Here is an 18,928-nt window from a genome sequence, read left to right on the forward strand (position 1 = left end):
CATATCCTGTAAAAGCAAGAGAAGTCACGATGCACTCACGGCGTCCGTGTCATCTGTACGCCGAGCGTACGGAGAAAGTCCCCCAGCCTATTCTCCACGTATGGCACGTCTAAGAAATCTCCATCACATACGAGCTACTAGAGTGTCAGCTATTGCCATGGTGCCCGACGGGGCTGCTGTTGGGCGCTCACCTTAACGTTCTCCCCCTCATATCTGTACTCAGACACTATACGAGCGAGTGCCCTTTCTAAATTCACTATTGCCTCATCCATGAATTGTCTCAAACATTTGCTAGTCGCTATCAGCGCATTGATCAGTTCAAGAGCTATCACGATGAAGAGACCCACTTGCTGACGAGCACACAGTCGCTCCGAATGTCGTAATAACCACGGTTGATGTCGTCGTGCGGGATATCAAGCGGCAAACAATGCACATATTTGGGATCAGCCTTGATGTCCCCAAGGAAGTAGAGCGATCTGAATTCCCTCATGAATTCGCTATGCGTTCCAAGCAGGAGAGGGTCGACGGAATCAAGGCTGGCTCCAAACGCCCAAGACAGCCACTCGCGGAAGTCTTGTTCGACTTTTGGCCACCCTCCCGAAATATCTTGCGGCGGTGCGTGCTCCTTGTAGCTGAATTTGGGGTTCGAGATGTCGTAGGCCCCAAGGTTATTGCTGCTGACCGTGCAGGAAAGCACGAGTACTGTATCGCCTTTGTGTATGAAGTCGTTCTGGAAAGCCCAGTGCAGACGTGGTGCTGCAACCGCCTCGACTCGAGCAAGAATAGTCACACTGCTCCGGAAGGATGATTTCCGGATGTTGTTCCTCACCCGAGCTCGATCGGAATCCGTCATTGTACACGGCACAGTGACGTAGAGCTCGACGTTATACTCCTCGAAGACACCGTCGCCACCGGCACGCCCGTACCTGGCATCTAGGAGTTGGCCGATTCTGTTGAAGTCTGCAACGCATTCTTCCAGCTGGATCAATCGTGGAGCCGCCGTAAGCTTCATCACATCGACCTGCTCTGACCACGCTTCCATGTAAACTCCAACTTCTAAAGCCGTATTGATCAGCTGGGGCCAGAAAGATGTAGGAGGGTGCAATGTGTACGAATCCACAGCTGAGAGACGAGGCTGTGCTTACCCAGGGTGTCAGAGTCACAAGCGACCATCATCTTCCTACTCAGTTCTCGCTGCCCTCCATACGCACCATATCGTACGCTCGACTCGGAAAGCTCCGTGTTGTATTGCGTAGTGCTTGCGCCTTTCTCACTTGTATGCGTATCGTCATTGCCAGATTGTCGATTGCTAGAAGCTAGAGAGCGTAGGTGTGGAAGATTTCTCTTTGATACACAAAAGTCGTGCACATTCATGCGGTTGCTAGACAAGATTTTGAGCTTACCGGCTCGTTCCACCGAACCTTTTTCAGCGAGTGGACTTCCGGAGCCGTCGAGATTGGTCGTAATCAGCTCCAAGACCTTTGTAGACCTCTGAGCAGCCTTACCGGTACTGCCCGGCACCTTGGAAATCAGTGCCTTGTGCGAGACAGCCTGAGGATCTAGGGGTATGGCGCCCGTGAGTTCACTAGTAGGGCTTGCTTTTGCCGTGTGCAGTGTGAAATCAGCTGGATCCGGTGCTATCGATCCAGATCCAGCTGGTTTGGTTGTTTCCGCTTGCACACGCTTATGTACTCCACCTTTTGCCGCTGCCGGATCTGCCAGAGTAGGGAGGGCAGAACTTCTTACGGCTGCTCCGTGCCTTGTCATCTGACCTATGGCTTGTTCATGACGACGAGATGGCCTAGGAGGGGTTTGTTGCGAGGTTGGGGCCAAGTACGTAGACGGTCCAGCTGATGAAGGAGGCGTAAAACTGTGGTCCTGCTGCCTCTCCGGGCCGCCACTCAATGCTGCTGAGGATGAGAGTCGTGGTGTGCCGTCTCTAGCAGAAATGGCCGTGTTTGCCGCAGGAACACCAGTCTGCGGCTCTAGCGTGAGTGTGCTCATTCGGAGAGCGTCTTCATTTTTAGCGTGGCTCGCTGCTGCTGCACAGTATGCGGCCTCACGAGACCCCCAATAGGCTGCCGTGATGTGCCCAGGGCTCTTATCTCCCAATGCGGACGCAGTCGTTGACTTATGGGGTGACGATACGGATCGTGCATATTGGTCCAGACTTGAGACAGAGGCGCCTCGTGCAGCGTCGCTAGAGACAGAGCCTCGAAATCCTTGCTCAACTGAAATGCGTCTGTTTGATAGCTCATACGGTGAGTCGCTGATGCAAATTTCACCACCTTCTTGGTGTTGTCCTACCCGACTCATTCTAGCTGACTTTCGCGTGAGTCGCTTGAACAGACTGTGCCAATGCTGTAGTAGGAAGTCCTTCTGGGTGCTTGGATGGGGTTCAGGTAAAGATATTCTGAAAAGACCAAAACTTGATCAGTAGAAGCGGTGGCTGATCTGCGCTGACACTCTAGTACTCGAAATGTCTAGTCCTTGATGGCTGAGGTGGTGTGAGGCAGCATAGCTGTGAAGCTTGGGCGAATAGCAGCCGAGCAAGACAGAGCGCAGTCGACTTGGCGCAGCCACCTCGCCACGATCATTTTTGTTGGTATGTGCACTCTAGTCTGCAACGAGTCGTCTAAAGTGCAAGCCGCCATGCACATATGGCGCTTCAGCCTGTGAAGGTATATACATTGCTGAGCCTCGTTAATCTTCCAAAGCTGTGCAATATCGTGCCTTCTTCAAATACAGAGAGTCACGTTCTGCAAACCACGCGAGACATAAACTAACAGCATATTCCACGATTTGCGAAACTCTGAAAGAGCGTAGGACTACGTCATCTGCAGCTCAATCGCATGGCACCAGCTTCGAACTTGCGAGCCTCGCATGCGCGCAGTCTTCATAAAGCCACACTCTGGCCGTGATTCAGAGCAATGAAAGAGGCCTTCACGTCTTTCACTTGTCGTTCTTCCAGCGACGTCACGAAGTCCACCCCATGAGCCTCACAAGCCCACTGAAGCTGTCCCAACGTCGCAAGTACTTCTACAGGCTCCGTCACGAAAGTGCCCCAATGAACAGCAATAGCGACGGGAGGACCATCTTCCTCATCTCGCACAGCTGATGAACTGGCATCTGAGTCTGCAGTCATGACATTGAGGACTCTCACAGCATCCCAGCTTGGCATATGATTATGCGCTGTCACGCCCTGAGCATGCCTCGGGATCGGATTGATAGAGTCCGGAACGGGTGCGAAGGACCGGAAGAAGTCGTACGTAGCTCCCACAGCTATCGGCAAGAATAGAAGGTGCGGTACTCCCAGCCGCTCGCGGATCTCCTTGAAAGCCGGGCAGACAGGATGCTTAGCCTGAGCAGAAGAATCATCATTGTCGACTTGAGAAGCAATTGTCTTAGCCAGCTGGGCTCGTTCGGCAGGTGACTTGGGTGGCTTGGGCGGCCAGCCGGGCGAGTCGTGGAATTGGTAGCCAGTGTCGCCGCCGAAGTAGACACGGTATGGCCGGTCATTTGTACTTGCAGAAGGATGTGTCAGATACCATGAGCACCATAGGGTCTCATTTGTGTCCAGACCACGGCCAGAGTTGTGCTGAGAGGGTGTGCAGGTGACTTCGATGGACTGTCCTTGTGCTTGATCGGGGCTTTGTAAAGGTGCGAATTGAGCGCGCTCCCACCAGTCAAGCTCAGTGACTCGATCTGCGTCGATGCCGCATTCGACGAACCACTTCTTGTTGCCCAGTGGCACTAGGAACCGTAAGGTCGCGCGATTATGCTTCCAGAATGTCATAATCGTGTCGTAGTCTAGATGATCGTAGTGGCTGTGACTGATCGTGACTACGTCAACTTCTGGCAAGTCCTCGACCGTGCAAGGAGGTGGGTAGGAACGTATCGGGCCAGCCACTTGTGATGGCGAACAACGCATCGAGAATATCGGATCGAACAGTATCCGGAAGGGTCGACTGCTACCAGCTAGAGGAGGTAACTGCAGCAGCGATCCAGCATGTCCTAACCATGTTGATTTGATCCTCTGCTTGGCAATATCATATGTAAAGTCTGGTGCCTCTACACGAAGTAGCGCATCAGCCTGCTGCTGGCGGGACAGTGGCTTGTCCCTGGCAGACTGCGATCCAGATGAGAGTCCTGTGGTTACTGGCACTTTGATGTGGCTCGCTGCTAGGTCTATACAAGGATCGGTGTCCTCACCCCATTCCAGTGATTGCCAGACTTCGAACTTCGTGGCTTTGTGCCAGCTTGGCCATGGGTTGCGGAAGCCTGTAATTTCATCTCTATGGTCTTCCTTCTTTGAGGTGAATGTGCGTTTCGAAAGACTAGACAGACTGCTTGTACTACTGCGTGAAGACCTCAGCTCTGTAGGCTCCTTGGCAGCGCGAGTGGGTCCTGGTGCCGGACTCCAAGACGGAAGGTACAATGACCAGCCCTTGGCGGGCTCGTTAGTGGCGAACACATGGTGATCGGGTGGTGTGGCGCTGTCGTTACGTCGGACTGTGATATCCAGCGTTTTAGACATGATGTCTCGACGTGTGCTGTGAGGATGCTGGCAGGTTAGAGGTGAGTTTCAAGTATCACGAGAGAAGCACGTTCTTGCCAACTACTTAGCCCTATGACGTTGCGTTTCTCGTGAGATGCATCGCTGGCCTCCTGATCACGTATCACTGATTTATGCAGGTATCAGGATCTATTGCTTCTGTCGACGTGCTTATCTTCAAGAGATGAGCATATGATGAGTTCGCACGGGAATGTCTTTGTTGCTTCAATAAATACACGTGCTCCTGCTAAAGCACATGACTTTGAGCCGGCAACTCCACACCCGGATTGGGACGGCTCGATGAACCCTGGATTATATTATTGAGTGAGATGAGACGAGACAACAAGACGAAACAGGAGATGGTTTCTGGTGAAGATATATGTAGCCATACATGCCAGTTATCGTCCTCCCGACTACATAAACGAACAAAGAAGACTCCCGTCTGATCTTCCCACAGCGTCCAGTACGAAATTCGCACCGTCCGCCGCAAAAGGCAACTCAGTTCGTGCCCAATATATTGGAAGCCCCACTTCCATACAAACCAGACCTGCGGCTGCATGTTCTCGACCTGCATTTGACAGCAGCACTGCCGATCACCCTGTCGTGTACATCAGTTTCTGCTCATCCATCTGATAGTCAGAAGGTATCTCAGCAGAAGACCAGGCAAGCACAGTAAATTGGTACTTCTACGCGCCAGTGAAGCGTTGGGTGGTGAGGGTTGATTGGCTGGACGGCATTTACTGCACGCGCTCGGAAGAGAGATTGGGCAGCCGACAGTGAACAATACACGCTGGCACATACAGCGAGGCGCAGTCAGTGATAGGCATCATCAAACGGACAGTACAAAGGGCATCATCGGGCACCGGAAACAGGACTCTTGATCTCACTGAGCATACGCCTCCGACGACCAGGCGTGCTACGGCCGCCTACAGACCAGCAACATGGGCGACAGCGACAAGTTCGGCGCTCGCTCGATGAAGCGCAAGAATGTCAAAGGACTGGCGTTGAGCAAGCCGCCGCCAGCAGCTGCACCCACACCCTCGGACTCAGATGCCATGCTCCCCGGCTCGATAGCCAATCCCGCCTCGAAACGAGACGACACCCTCGAGATCGGAGTAGAGTTTGCACCAGAGTGGCGAGCAGAAGATCTAGACGTGATTAAAGACCTCGGTGCAGGCAATGGCGGGTCAGTGAGTAAGGTACGGCATCGGCAGTTGAATATGGTGATGGCGAGGAAGATCATACATGTTGAGGCGAAGAAAGAGGTGCGGAAGAGAATAGTGAGGGAGCTGCAGATTATGCGGGAGTGCAATAGTCCGTATATTGTTAGCTTCTATGGTGCGTTTTTGAACGAAAGTGGAGATGTGGCTATGTGTATGGAGTATATGGATGTTGGGTAAGCAGCGTAGCGAAAATACGGTCAGAGCAGGCAACCTGACATCATGCGTACAGATCCTTGGACAGCATATCAAAAAACTTCGGCCCGGTACGAGTAGACGTACTCGGCAAGATTGCTGAGGCCGTCTTAGGCGGTCTGAAGTATCTCTACCTGGCCCACCGGATCATGCACCGCGACATCAAACCCTCTAACGTCTTGCTCAGCTCAAAGGGAGCGATCAAGCTATCAGACTTCGGCGTGAGCTCGGAATTGGAAAACAGTGTCGCGGACACCTTCGTGGGCACAGGCACATACATGGCTCCGGAGCGAATACAAGGGTCGCCATACACCGTGAAGAGTGACGTATGGTCTGTCGGATTGATGTTGATGGAGCTAGCCATTGCGAAATTTCCTTTCAGCATCGATAGTGATGATCCAGAGGAGGCGGCTGGACCACAGGGCATCCTGGACTTGTTGCAGCAGATTGTACTTGAGCCTTCGCCTAAGCTGCCGAAGAGTGATGCCTTCCCTAAGATCCTGGAGGATGTGATCGATAAGTGCTTGATGAAAGATCCGGCTTCGCGACCTACACCACAGGAACTCTTCGACACTGACCCTTTCCTGCAAGCTGCTAAGCGGACTCCTGTTGATCTGGAAGCCTGGGCTGTCAGCTTGATGGAGAAGCATAACCGCAAATCTCACCTCGCACCACAGCTCTCACCCAGCACTCGCGCTCTCCTCAATCGTGACGAACCAACTCCACGAACAGCAACCACGGCATACTCCTCCAGCCGCTCAGGAAGCGCCCAAGCCACACCCACGACCGGAGAAATGTACATCGGTAACGGCTCCGGTCTACCCACACCCGGAAGTGGTGTAGGAGGCACTATGGCGAGTGGTGGGTCACGACCAGCTTTCCCAACGAGGACGAGTAGTGCGCAGGCGGTGCAGACCTCCAATTATGGTCAGCAACCTATGCAGTTACCTCTGAGGCAAGGGCCGCCTAGAGGAGGTCCTGCGACGGGAAGGCCGGATACGGCGGGTAGTGATCGTAGTGAAGAGAGTTTTAGACGGGCGCCTAGGCCTGGGTATGTGCAGTAATGTGTCCTGCTGGGGGTAGCCGCGAGGCGTACGCATGATATGCATGACCTTGGAAGCACCGGGCACGAAAGGTGGAAATACAAGAAACTTGTGTCACGGAGACTACGCCTAAAACATGGCGTCTCCAGTTCTAACTCTGCTTGTGCCAGTCCTTGCGTCGTGGTCTTCAGTAGTATCGTGTGGAGAAGGTCGGCACGAGCAGCGCAGCGAGCAAAGGATGTCCACCACTACATTTCTTGGACCTCACTGGTACTGTGCTAGATAGAGCATGAACACCAAGGTGATCTACCACTATCATATGGACGAGCATTTGATCTAGTTGATGCATGGCGATATGGCGTCAGGGAATTGGGGACTGCCTGAGTCCGAGCATGTGTGACCTGGCCGCCATGGGTACAGGTGGCCTGTACACTGACACCTCGGCGTTGTATCCCCATAGGTAGCCAGAGTATGCAGAACTTCACAACACACGGTATGCACGTGAGGTCTTGACACAAAGGATGTAGTTTCATGTGGAGCCGTAAAGCAAGCATCTCCGTCCTACTCGAGACCACATGATCCTGTCTCTCACACGTCCACAACCCCGCCTTCGCGATCGTCGGTATAGACGCAGTCGTTGTGCTGGTAAGTTGGCACCACCAGCGAGGTATCGTGGAGTCATGATGTGGTACAAGAGGGTCATACGCCGCTTTCGAGGGGGTGCAAGAGCTCGATTTCACCACGCCATTATCCCTGCTTGCATTCATCTACCTCAAACTTCTATAGGCCAAGCCATGGCTTGCGGTCTTTTCTTCCTCACAGCTGCCTGATGTAGCTACTACCTTTATTTCCTCCGGCTATCCCCGTTCCTTAGCGCGGTTAGATGTCGCATCTCACTACTGCACCTCAGCTTCACCGCCGTCGTGCTTCATTCGTGCGAAGCTGTTTGTTTTTGCCGCTCGCTCTAGTCAGCTGTTGCATTCCTTCTGCGACGATCGCGGGTAATAATCAAAGAGGAGTTGTTTTGTGAGGGTGTTTTGCCTTCTGCTTCGAGCGTTGCAGAGGTGTGGTGTGAAAGTGCGGTGGTTGGCCGTCAACGGTCGCGCTCGCGCCGTCGGCTTCGTCCAAGACAAACTCACCACCACCACCACCACCACGACGTCTATGCTGGCTACAACACCGGAGAACTTGAGTCAGGCTGGTCGAGACGATGGTCCAAGTCTCTGTGCTCGAACACAGCCAGGGCATTCCTTTGGTGGCTGTTGCTGTAGCTCAGGCCGCCATCTCTTCACGCTAAGAGACAGCTTACCGCAGATGCAGACCATCGTCCCGCGACTGCAGTTGCTGGCACATCACAAGTGTCATAATCAGGCAAATCAGACGACGGTACGCTTTCACCTGCCCGAAGCTCGAGCTGTACCTGGGCAAGATGACTGCCGGAAGCGAATCTTGCTGTCCTTGTCACCGAAGGACTCGAGCCGCCGGCACAGCAACCGTTGAACACCATTTCGAAGTCAAAAAGCCCAAGAATGCAACGCACGAGCACTCTACTGGCACTTCACTACGTGGCTTGTGAACGGCGTCTGTGTTCTTGCAACCAGATCGCAATCTGCCCTCGCCACTTACCGAGACCCTCAGCCCTATGTCTTTGTTTGAGCAGCCACAAAGTGCGCCATTCATTCACTCGGCCGGACTACCGATTGCGTCAACAGGCCTTTTAGCCACCCGTTCGGCGTGCGTGATCTACACGCCATCCATCCCAGTACTGGTAGGAGCGACAACCCTAGTTGGAATAGCTGTCAGCGCCATGTTGCTCATCTCATGTGCACTACCTTCCTGGCGCCGTTGGCGCACCTACCCATAGCGAGTGCGCTTTGGCTAGCCGGCGAGGAGCTTCCCACCTCGTGCATTTACTTAGCACCTCCTCTCCCACCGAACATCTTACCTGCTTCTGAGTAGCTGCTGGCGTTTTAAGACAACTTGAATGCTGGGATCGTTGCTAGCTTCGTCATGGCAGGAAGAAGTGCTTCACATCTTTCGAAGTGGCACATGATGAGGCCGGTCACGAGGATAAGTACAGAGCTATGCCGCGTGAAACCGTATCCTTCTTCTTCATAACATATCAAGTGTTTCATTGTTGACTACTGGCGCTTACAACATCTCCAACATTCCTCGTCGTCAACCCAATATATCCAAAGAATCAACATCAGTAACCCAACCTATCACTTGTGGGCCACTCTTCCACCATCGCTAGCATGTTCTCCAACCGGATCGTCGACACTCTGGCATTGGGCCTGGTGCTCTGCCAGACCATTCTCGCGGCCTCGTCAGCGGACTGGCGCAGCAGGACCATCTACCAAGTGCTTACCGACCGTTTCGCCCGCTCCGACGGCAGCACTACAGCATCATGCCAAACTGCCGATCGAGCCTACTGCGGTGGAACCTGGAGAGGCATTCAAAACCATCTCGACTACATCCAAGGCATGGGCTTCGACGCCGTATGGATCTCACCCATCACCGCACAACTCCAAGGTCAAACCCCGGACGGCTCTTCTTACCACGGCTACTGGCAGCAGGATATCTACGCTCTCAACTCGGCATTCGGCACAGCGGACGATTTGAAGAGCCTCTCTGCTGCTCTGCATGCGCGTGGGATGGTAAGCCGAGGTGGCATGTGTATTGGCATCACGAGTTCGATCAGCTGACTTTTCTCCATTTGTAGTATCTAATGGTTGACGTTGTTGTGAACCACAATGCGTACTGGGGCTCTCCGTCGAGCATCGACTATTCGAAATTCACTCCTTTCAACGATGAGAAATACTACCATCCGTACTGCGCTATCAACTACAGCGACGAGAACAATGCTGTAAGTGTCTATCCATGATCTTCTGCAAGGGTACAGACCGCTGACTTGAGTACAGGTAAACATGGAGCAATGCTGGGAGGGTGATACTACTGTACCACTGCCAGATCTTCGCACCGAGGACACCTATGTGGCGAATACTTGGAACTCGTGGATCTCCAACCTCGTCAAGGATTATGGCATTGACGGTCTACGCATGGACTCCGCCATCGAAGTCGACCCTCAGTTCTGGGCAGGGTGGCAGAATGCAGCTGGCGTCTACGTGGTCGGCGAGACTTATGAGGCGGATGCAAACTACGTTTGCGGCTTCCAAAAGGTCATTGATGGTGTGCTCAACTACCCAACGTAAGTTGTGCAGTATTGATGGTGCTCAAGATTATGCTTGCTAACATCGTACCCAGCTACTTTCCACTCGTCCAGGCGTTCCAAAGCACTTCCGGCTCTATCTCCAATTTGGCGAACATGATCAACAATGTCAAGAGCGACTGTCAAGACACCAGTCTCATCGGCACTTTCAGCGAAAACCATGACCAGCCTCGCTTCGCATCATTGACCGGCGACATGTCTCTGGCTCGCAACGTGGTTGCCTTCACTGTCCTCGCAGACGGCATCCCAATCATCTACGAAGGACAGGAGCAGCACTACAACGCGCTAGGCGGAAGCAGCGACCCATACAATCGTGAAGCTGTTTGGTATTCCAACTACAACACCCAGGCGCCACTGTACGAGCTTATCGCCACACTCAACAAGGCCCGCAAGCATGCCATCAGCGATGATGGTGGATACCTGGCGTACATGAACTATCCTATCTACACCGACACCACGACAATCGCTATGCGCAAGGGCAAGATGGTCACTGTACTTTCGAACAAGGGAGCCAATGGCGCTGCATACTCGCAAACTATCGCTTCGGGGTATGCTGGCAACACCGGCCTGACTGAGCTTCTCACGTGCTCGACCCTTACCGCAGACGGCAGTGGTAAGATCACTGTCCCGATGGCGAATGGACAGCCAAGAATCTACTACCCGACTGCATCACTCTCCGGCAGCGGGCTGTGTGGAGGTGGTAGCAGCGGAAGCACCAGCAGCGGAAGCACCAGCAGCGGAAGCACCAGCAGCGGAAGCACCAGCAGCGGCACGACCAGCAGCAGCGGGAGCAGCACTACTACTAGCAGCAGTAGCAGTACTACTAGCAGCAGCAGCAGCAACAATGGTCGCGGTCAGGGAAGCCGAGCAGCGGGTCGGCCTTTCAAAGCATAGACTCTGCATGGGTTTCAAGCTGCTGCTCAGGATACGATAATGAGAAATGAGGTATGACATTACGACGCTGTACTTGGATAGAATCATAGAGGGATGTAAATATTGCAGATCAGTATACTTATGCTGTCATAGTTGGCTCGCCTCCAAGCAATTCAAATATTGTCGCTGCGACCATACTTACGTTATCTCCACTCATTGCAATTGATACCTTTCTGCATCAAGGTGGTTACCGCAGGCTAGAAGAAAAGGGAACCTGCCGATTGTGCTACCTCACACTTATACTCGTAGCCCTTACTACGTAGAATTCGTCCACCATCACTCAATTTACCACCACTTACGTTATTCTTGTCGGGAAACTGGTAGTATTGCTTTTGGGACCCCTGGATTACATATATGGTGCCGGTAATTCTAGTGCGTCCAGTATCGTTCCAAAGGCTTCACTGGTAATCCTGTCGCGTGTTACATTCGCCCCTCCGATGTTCCCTAATTTGAGAGAGACATACTAATGCCGCATGTCAGTTTTGCGGTCAATTTATCAGGCAAGCACCGGCTTACATCAAGAGCACCCTCCCACTGTCTAGTTTGGGCGGCTAAAGGACGTACGGAGGAAGTGGGTCGGATTACCAGGCCCTTGCCGGTGATAGCATCTAGCAGTGAGACAGTATACTGAGAGTTCTGTTGAGATACATCCCGAAATTAGCATGACATGGTCTTCTGGGAAGAAAGCGATCATCAAGATGTCTGTAGGTGGGCTTTCTGAGAAGACGTTGCGTTCTCGCCTGCGAGAGAATTGGAGTCAGTCGAGATTGAAGTTTTCGGCTTCCGGACGCGGACGGCGGGTTATGAATGAATGAGCAGGACTTCCCACTCACTGTTCAAGGACTGGCCGGTCGGAATCACGTTGTTGAGATCTTTGAAGGGTGTTGAAGATTCCGCTAATGCCCTCGATCAACTCTGGCAGAGCGACATTTGCATTCCCAGACGAGATCCTTCCTACGAGCACGGTGCTCGCCGAGATCTGCGAGTCAACTTTGTTGAAAGAAGATATAACACGGGAGATCGGGCTGGAGTCGGATGATGCTATGATCGGCTTCTGGTCGACAACCGCGGCGGTCGATGTCGCTGCTAGAAGCGAAGCTCCTGCTAGGAAGCCGGAGGAAATGCGTAGCGAGACGATTTGAATGCTTCGTGGCAATGGAAACACTTAGTATGGCGGAAGGTTCGTGCGAAGCTAGCGATAGAGAGAAGGAGAGAAAGAGACAGCAATCGCTGGACGGAAATCTCGACCTTCTGTACTTGCGCTCGTTCGTGGGACATGGCCTCAGGATGGCGGATGTTTAGTCTTGTCTTCGCGTACGAAATCACGCTGAACAGCTTGCTGATCGCGCCGTTGCTCGATCGAGACGCCAGCATGAAGCGGTTCCTGTGGAGTAGATCAGGATCCAGTCTGCTTAAGTTTTCGAGGACATAGAGGAGATGATCGACGGGTCGCATGATTGGTGCAGTATTGAAAACGTTCCTGTATCCGATCAACGCGACCAGTATGGGAAGCAGGTCTATGGAGCTCTCCGCCAGAAAGGTCTAAGACGCAAGAGCTGCATGCAGAAGCGTCGACGCCAGGACCAGTAACCGAGTTGCCCAAGACACGTTTTTCCACTCCACTCCACTGCTAGAAGGATCAGAGCGGTATGGTGGTTTTGAGCCCGTAAGGATTCCTCCGGCTTCACGACTAGCTGGTATCTTGATCCGTCCTTGCACGTGTGAGGTCAAGCCCATCGGAGCGGAGACAATCGAACAGAGGTACAACCTAGTCACACCAAGAATGCTCCAGGTTCACACTTCAGACGAAGTGGCTACGGCGGAGTACCCAATACCAAGTATCCGTACCCTCAACATCTATACACAAACACCCCCCCTCCTCCTCCTCCTCCTCCTCCTCCTCCTCCTCCTCTTCCTTTCGTACCAAAAGAATAGTGATACCGGCAATTCCCTCCGCAGCCCCTCCCCACTGCAAACGAACAACCACGACCAGTCTGCCCGCCTCGCTGCACCAATCCCATCCACATATCTCATCCGGCATGACATGCCTAGATCTCAATCCCATCATCAATCCCCAAATCCAACCCCCCAATAACCTCATCATCCAACTCCTTCTTCCGGATCGCCCCAAGCGCAAGCGCACTCCTCTCCTTCTTCAACCCCTGTACCACCACCCCCCCCACCACCACCACCACCACCACTCCCCAAAGTTCCCGCACTAGGCGTCCCAGCCCTCGACCTCTTAGGCGTCGAGCCCTGCGGCACCGGCGTCACGGAACGACTAACATCGCTATCCCCAAAAAGATCACTCATCTCCTCCTTCCCAGGCACCGAAAGCAATTTCTTCGCCGCCGTCGCGGCCTCAGCCTCCTGCTTCGCCAACTCCGCCGTGATCTTTGCTTTGGCTTCCGCGGCCGCGGTTCCACGGGAGAGAGCGAGTTTCCTCTTCTCTTCCAGGAGCGCTTTGCGGATCTCCTGGACGTTCTTGCCGCGGTTTTTCATATTGAGTTTTGCTAGGTGCTCTTGGGCTGAGTTGATATTGGTCGGGGGTTTCTTTGCCGGGCTGGCTTTGATTCCCGCTCCGTTGACGGCGTGGTTGTTGGTGGTGGAGGAGTTTTGGGCGTTGTTTTCCAGCGCTGCGAGTTCGGCGTCACAGCGTACGACTTCGTCTGCGTCCCCTGATTCCTCGGCTTCAAGTTTGCGTTTGTGGATCTTCTCTCTCTTCACTCTCGCCTGATTAGCCGGATCGAATTTCTTCTCCATCGTCCGCTGATTAGCCAATTTCTTTCCGATCATTTCATCTGTCCAGTTGATGTTCAGAAGACCATGGATAGCATCTAGACGCGCTTCGAGGTACTTCCTACTAGGAACCCGGACGTTCTCTTTCTTCAGAGTAGCCATGTAGCGGTCGAATTCCTGGTCGGTGATTCTGCCATCGCTGCAGGCGGAAAAGGGCCAGGGCCGTTCGGCGGCGCCTTGGGCTACGACGGCGTAGTTGTCGGTTTGGAAGCGTTTGCCGGTGCTGTGCTCGAGTTGGTAGGGTTTGCCCTCCGTGAAGCCTAGATGATTGTCAGTATTCGTACAGACTTAAGATTTGGCATGTTCCACTCACGCTTGATCTGCGCCATGCGGTACATGTTCTGCCCGGTATGCCTGTCCGGCCCGATACTGACTCGTGCGAAACAACCCACGATCGCATCCTCGAAACCGGGATAGAAGCACATCTTCGCGAAACCAGTGCGTCCAACACGACATCGGTCAAAGTCCCGCAGCTCTGCTCTCACTTCCTCGCGGTCACGATCACGATCATGGCCTCGCCGGTCGGAAGATGGCTCCGCCCACTCAACCTCAGACTCCCCATCAGCATCACGATCCGAACCAGCCGCAGAAGGCGACCGCTCATCTCTCCGTCCCCTCCCAGCTTCCTGTCGTCCACGATCAGTACCCTTCAATTCACGCGCCCGCTTGTAGTCATCAAGCGCAGTATGCGTTTTCTCAGCCTTCGGTCTCGTCCTCCTCCCGCCATCATCAAGCTCGGCAGCAGCAGCTTTTCGCTTATTCTTGTTCGCCGTTTGTGCGGCCGCAAGAGCTCTCTTCAGTTGCAAATCTTGGGTTCGCTTCAGCTGCTCAGCGGCGCGTTCGGCGAGGATGCTTTCGCGTTCGAGTTCGGGGAGAGCGAGAATGTCTTCGCGGTCTTGGGCGGAGCGGTACTTGTTGTCGAGGGGGTAGAGGGGTGTTTCTTCGTCTTCGGGTGAGCCTGGGGCGTCGATTTCGCCGTCGGAGTCGTGCATACCACCGGAGCCGAGAGATGCTTCGGGTGAGGGTGAGCTGTGGTTGAGAGTGTTAGCCATGATGGAGGGTTGGAGTAGTTGGATGTGTGCGAAAAGCATTTGAGTAAGTGTAGTGACGTTGGCGCTAGGCAGCTACCACGCATCACCCCCGGCTAGTGAAGGCGAAAGAAGTGAATGAAGCAAGCAAGCACTCACTCTCCACCCAAATCATCCTCATCCTCACTCTCCTGCTTCCGTGCCTTCTTCCTCCTACCCTTCACTTTCTGCGCCACACCTTTCGTTCGTCTGGCAGGCTCCTCGGCTTTTTCCACCGTCTCTCGCGCTTCAGGAGTCGGGCTTCGAGCCTCGACGAAGGCTTGCGTCTGGTCGGCCTCCTCTCCTTCGTCGTCCGACTCCCCTCCGACCATGCCCAGGAGTTCGGCATCGAGGTCTTCGGCCGACATTGGGATGAGTGGGAAGAAGTGTGCTATACTTCAAGCCTCTCGTTGTTTGTGTTGGGTGGTCTGGACTATTGCTCAGGAGATTTGTCGTCTGCTCTTCTTCTCCGTCTCGGATAGTTGCGTGAAGTGTGCTTGAATATCGTCTCATCCATGAAGTGACATTAACGCGTAGTCGACACCCTGCCCCAAGAATCCACCATTGCGCGTCGAGTAGCGCAAACTCTATATCAGCAAATCACAGCGAGGTAGACTAGTGACATGTGATGACGCTCGAGACCCGACGACTTCAAAAGTGTTTCGTTCGAGTCCTCCCGATGAGTCCACCATAACATACAGCAGCCATGTCGCCATCTTTACCACTACGGACACGCCTCTCCCCTTTAGCGTTCCAACTCGCTACCCGCCGCCATGTCACCCCTCACCCCCGAACCATCGTCTCCTCCGCCGCCTCATCAGCAACCGAACCCGAACCCGCCAGCCTCCACACCCCCCAACCCACCCGCCGCAAACCTCTCTCAGCAGAACAGAAACGCTTCCTCGACTCCGCCCTCCGCGTCAACCAAGCCGGCGAACTAGCCGCAACCCTGATCTACACCGCCCAAACCCCGCCCCTCAATAAATCCCACCCGCATCTCCGTCCCCTAATGAAACACATGTACGACCAAGAAGCCGGGCACTTCACCTACTTCAACCATATTTTGGCTAAACACCGCATCCGTCCCACACTCATGTACCCTTTCTGGCATGTCGCGGCTACAGGGTTAGGATGGGTGACGGGTGCCATGGGCCGGGAGGCCGCGATGGCGTGTACGGAGGCCGTGGAGACGGAGATTGGAGGGCATTATAATGGGCAGGTTAAGGTGCTTTTGGCGTGGGTGGAGGGGATGGAGCGGAGGGGGGAGGAAATTGGAGAGGAGTTGCAGGGGCTTATCAAGGAGATTCGCAGGATTCGGGATGAGGAGTTGGAGCATTTGGATCATGCGGTCGAGAATGATGCGAAGGAGGCGAAGCCGTATGAGTTGTTGACGGGGGTGATTCGGGCGGGGTGTAGGGGGGCGATTTGGGTTAGTGAGAAGGTGTGATGGGATGGCTTGAGGAATTCATGTTCTCTCCTTTATCCATCAGGAGATGGTAGAGGAGATTCTGCCATCGGCGGGTTTCTAACCAAATACGAATACATGCTGCACCTGCTTTGCGGCACATGCACGACTCCGCGAGTGAGAGGACGGTGTGCAGGATAGCACAGCACAGCACAGCAATTGAGGTCCTCAGTGCGATGCTGTGAGACATGCACGTGTACGGCCAGCTTCGACTGATGAGATAGGCGACGGGGCGACTTTCGGAGGCCACGTGAAATCGCTTCAATCAGTCCTTTGGCCAGACGTGATGGCTTTCTACATGGTAGATGATCGCGGTATCCACCTGCATGGCGGCGACGCACTAGGAGGCATCGATCGGCTGGTTTGCGATTTATTCCGAGGCCCGCCGATAGCTATCGAAGACGAATGTGGAGACGGGGGCATGCGGTGCCAGCCAGAGGGAGATGGACGTTTCAATGAGCTGCAGGCCTAATAGCAGCATACGCCTTCCTGGGAGTTAAGTCCGTCAGGTCATGCTAGCTGTAGTGGAGAGATTCGCCACGAGGAGGATCGCTGTCTTGGAAAGGGGTTTCTGTGTGAGAGGGTGATTGCCGCCGTCGCATCAACGACATGTGAAGTACTTAGGTAGGTGTATGATGAAAGATTTGTGCTTGCCCGCCTTCGATGTGCAAGATTCTCGGACTTCATTCTTCGTATTCCTGTGCTCTGATGCTGTATTCCGTGTCGGCGCATAGTGCTCGAATGGCAGCTAAGTATACTATCAGCTTAGATCGTTTTGAGGTGAATGCAACATCCAAGATTCCGCTGGACAAGAGGGGCAAGAGCGAGACAAAGCACGGGTGTTGCTTTTGCTTTCCATCTTTGCTTACCACACAACAGCGTCCTTCCTTCCTGCTTCCTGTCGGACTTCTGCACCTCGCGACAACTATAAAACTATAATACTACCGAAGGACTAGGTTGCAACAAACACCTTGTTCATGATGAATACACGCAAGAGATCACGAGCAATGGCAGACCAAGCAACCCCTGAACTGGATGCTGCTGCAAACAAAATCGCCACCACTCCTCCGATTACAAACAAGAGAGCAAGACGTATAACCCGTCCTACTCTGGACCTGGTACACCATATCCTTCCTCTACCAAACCGTTGTGCTATTGGCCGTGACTAATGGAATGACGTCCAGGCAAACACAAGCCATCGCACTTCTATTGCTGCAAACGGCGCCACACAACCCGCACGCTCGCCACCGAGAATCAGGATCAAAAGATCTATTGCCATGCCTGAACCCTTCACCCACGAGCTGGAAGGCATCTCTCCTAAGACTATCACAAGCGGTGTCGGCTTTCCTACCACGATAATGGATGGGTTTGTGGAGCAGAGTCCTGAGCAGGAACCGATGATCATGAGTTCGGATGAGATGGTGCCGTCGTCATCATCATCATCACCTCCGCAGGACTCACCACTCGATATCTCGCCTTTGGATGGCGATAGCCCGGTCTCAGTCTCACCTCCCGGCAACAACTACTCATCCACCAATGCGACCGCTGCACCACAAGCTTCACTCCATCCCCATCCAGCACCCCGACCCCGACCCCAACCCCCGAAACCCTCACTAACCCGCCCGATCTTCCGCACCGCCCAAGGCGTGGAAAGCACAAAAGACCTCAAGACCGATTTCGCAGACATGGGCATGAGTAAGAAGAAAGTCGGCGAAGTGGCTGGGATCAAGGAGTCGCGGATGCCAGACGGGAAGACGATTCACAAACGGGCTTCACCTTCGGGCGCTGCGGAGGGAGGAGGGAGGGAGAAGAGGGTGAAGAGGGATTCTGCTGTCAAGGGGAAGGAGAAGGGGGGTAAGGTGGAGGGGGAGTATGAGGGGTTGAGGGTTGGTGGGGATCCGAGTAAGTCTCCCTCACTTCTCAAATGTCTGAGCAACGAGCTGACCATGCGGACGAATCAACAGATTGGATCCTCTTCGACCCCCACCCCACCAACTCCCACAACTCCCCCTCCCCCTTTCCCCCCTTCCACACGACCAACAACAACGCCACACCCAACTTCCGCGACCCTCCCCGCTGTTTCGCCCAGTTCGAAACTTATAAACTGGGGAATAAACGGATTCTGGAATATAATCTTGTGACGCACAGTGTGCGCTTGAAGAGCACGCCAGAAGTGCTGGAGGGGAAGGAGGTGTTGTATTCGGGTTCGGGACCGAAGATCGTGAATGTCATGGATTTGGGTCCGAAGAGGGGGTTGGGAAGGAGAGGGGGGAGGGGGAGTAAGGGGGCAGTGAGTCAGGTCGAGGTTGAGAAGGTCAGGGAGGAGGATGAGGATATGGTTGTGCACGTAGGCAAGCAGGGAGAGGGAGAAGAAGATGACTTGTATACATAGATCTGCGCTGCTTCTGCTCGCGGTCAGCTG

The 18,928-nt window shown here is 53.9% G+C and overlaps 8 protein-coding genes across 8 annotated transcripts; 5 read left to right on the plus strand and 3 right to left on the minus strand.

Moving 5' to 3' along the window:
- Window positions 1-328: 328 nt before the first annotated feature.
- LTS14_001242 (uncharacterized protein) lies at window positions 329-2,316 on the minus strand (the record flags this gene model as incomplete). The annotated part of the gene is made up of 2 exons (XM_064833951.1): window positions 329-1,122; window positions 1,146-2,316. The coding sequence occupies 2 exons, from the start codon at window positions 2,314-2,316 to the stop codon at window positions 329-331; spliced, it is 1,965 nt and encodes a 654-aa protein (XP_064698912.1).
- A 580-nt stretch (window positions 2,317-2,896) lies between these two features.
- LTS14_001243 (uncharacterized protein) lies at window positions 2,897-4,537 on the minus strand (the record flags this gene model as incomplete). Its single annotated transcript, XM_064833952.1, has 2 exons — window positions 2,897-4,188; window positions 4,213-4,537. 2 exons carry the CDS (start codon window positions 4,535-4,537, stop codon window positions 2,897-2,899), a joined length of 1,617 nt encoding a protein of 538 aa, XP_064698913.1.
- A 959-nt stretch (window positions 4,538-5,496) lies between these two features.
- Window positions 5,497-7,034, plus strand: STE7 (MAP kinase kinase (MEK); the record flags this gene model as incomplete). The annotated part of the gene is made up of 2 exons (XM_064833953.1): window positions 5,497-5,951; window positions 6,008-7,034. 2 exons carry the CDS (start codon window positions 5,497-5,499, stop codon window positions 7,032-7,034), a joined length of 1,482 nt encoding a protein of 493 aa, XP_064698914.1.
- Window positions 7,035-9,268: 2,234 nt separating this feature from the next.
- On the plus strand, window positions 9,269-11,136 carry LTS14_001245 (uncharacterized protein; the record flags this gene model as incomplete). Its single annotated transcript, XM_064833954.1, has 4 exons — window positions 9,269-9,670; window positions 9,736-9,879; window positions 9,935-10,221; window positions 10,278-11,136. 4 exons carry the CDS (start codon window positions 9,269-9,271, stop codon window positions 11,134-11,136), a joined length of 1,692 nt encoding a protein of 563 aa, XP_064698915.1.
- A 938-nt stretch (window positions 11,137-12,074) lies between these two features.
- LTS14_001246 (uncharacterized protein) lies at window positions 12,075-12,317 on the plus strand (the record flags this gene model as incomplete). Its single annotated transcript, XM_064833955.1, has 1 exon — window positions 12,075-12,317. The coding sequence occupies one exon, from the start codon at window positions 12,075-12,077 to the stop codon at window positions 12,315-12,317; it is 243 nt and encodes an 80-aa protein (XP_064698916.1).
- Window positions 12,318-13,275: 958 nt separating this feature from the next.
- RTF1 (RNA polymerase-associated protein rtf1) lies at window positions 13,276-15,409 on the minus strand (the record flags this gene model as incomplete). Its single annotated transcript, XM_064833956.1, has 3 exons — window positions 13,276-14,234; window positions 14,288-15,003; window positions 15,162-15,409. The coding sequence occupies 3 exons, from the start codon at window positions 15,407-15,409 to the stop codon at window positions 13,276-13,278; spliced, it is 1,923 nt and encodes a 640-aa protein (XP_064698917.1).
- A 338-nt stretch (window positions 15,410-15,747) lies between these two features.
- COQ7 (ubiquinone biosynthesis monooxygenase Coq7) lies at window positions 15,748-16,488 on the plus strand (the record flags this gene model as incomplete). The annotated part of the gene is made up of 1 exon (XM_064833957.1): window positions 15,748-16,488. The coding sequence occupies one exon, from the start codon at window positions 15,748-15,750 to the stop codon at window positions 16,486-16,488; it is 741 nt and encodes a 246-aa protein (XP_064698918.1).
- A 1,295-nt stretch (window positions 16,489-17,783) lies between these two features.
- On the plus strand, window positions 17,784-18,898 carry LTS14_001249 (uncharacterized protein; the record flags this gene model as incomplete). The annotated part of the gene is made up of 2 exons (XM_064833958.1): window positions 17,784-18,408; window positions 18,471-18,898. 2 exons carry the CDS (start codon window positions 17,784-17,786, stop codon window positions 18,896-18,898), a joined length of 1,053 nt encoding a protein of 350 aa, XP_064698919.1.
- Window positions 18,899-18,928: the final 30 nt, after the last annotated feature.

This window comes from Recurvomyces mirabilis (assembly GCF_035927965.1).
Source record: "Recurvomyces mirabilis strain CCFEE 5264 chromosome Unknown scaffold_2, whole genome shotgun sequence".
NCBI classification, from domain to species: domain Eukaryota; kingdom Fungi; phylum Ascomycota; class Dothideomycetes; order Mycosphaerellales; family Teratosphaeriaceae; genus Recurvomyces; species Recurvomyces mirabilis.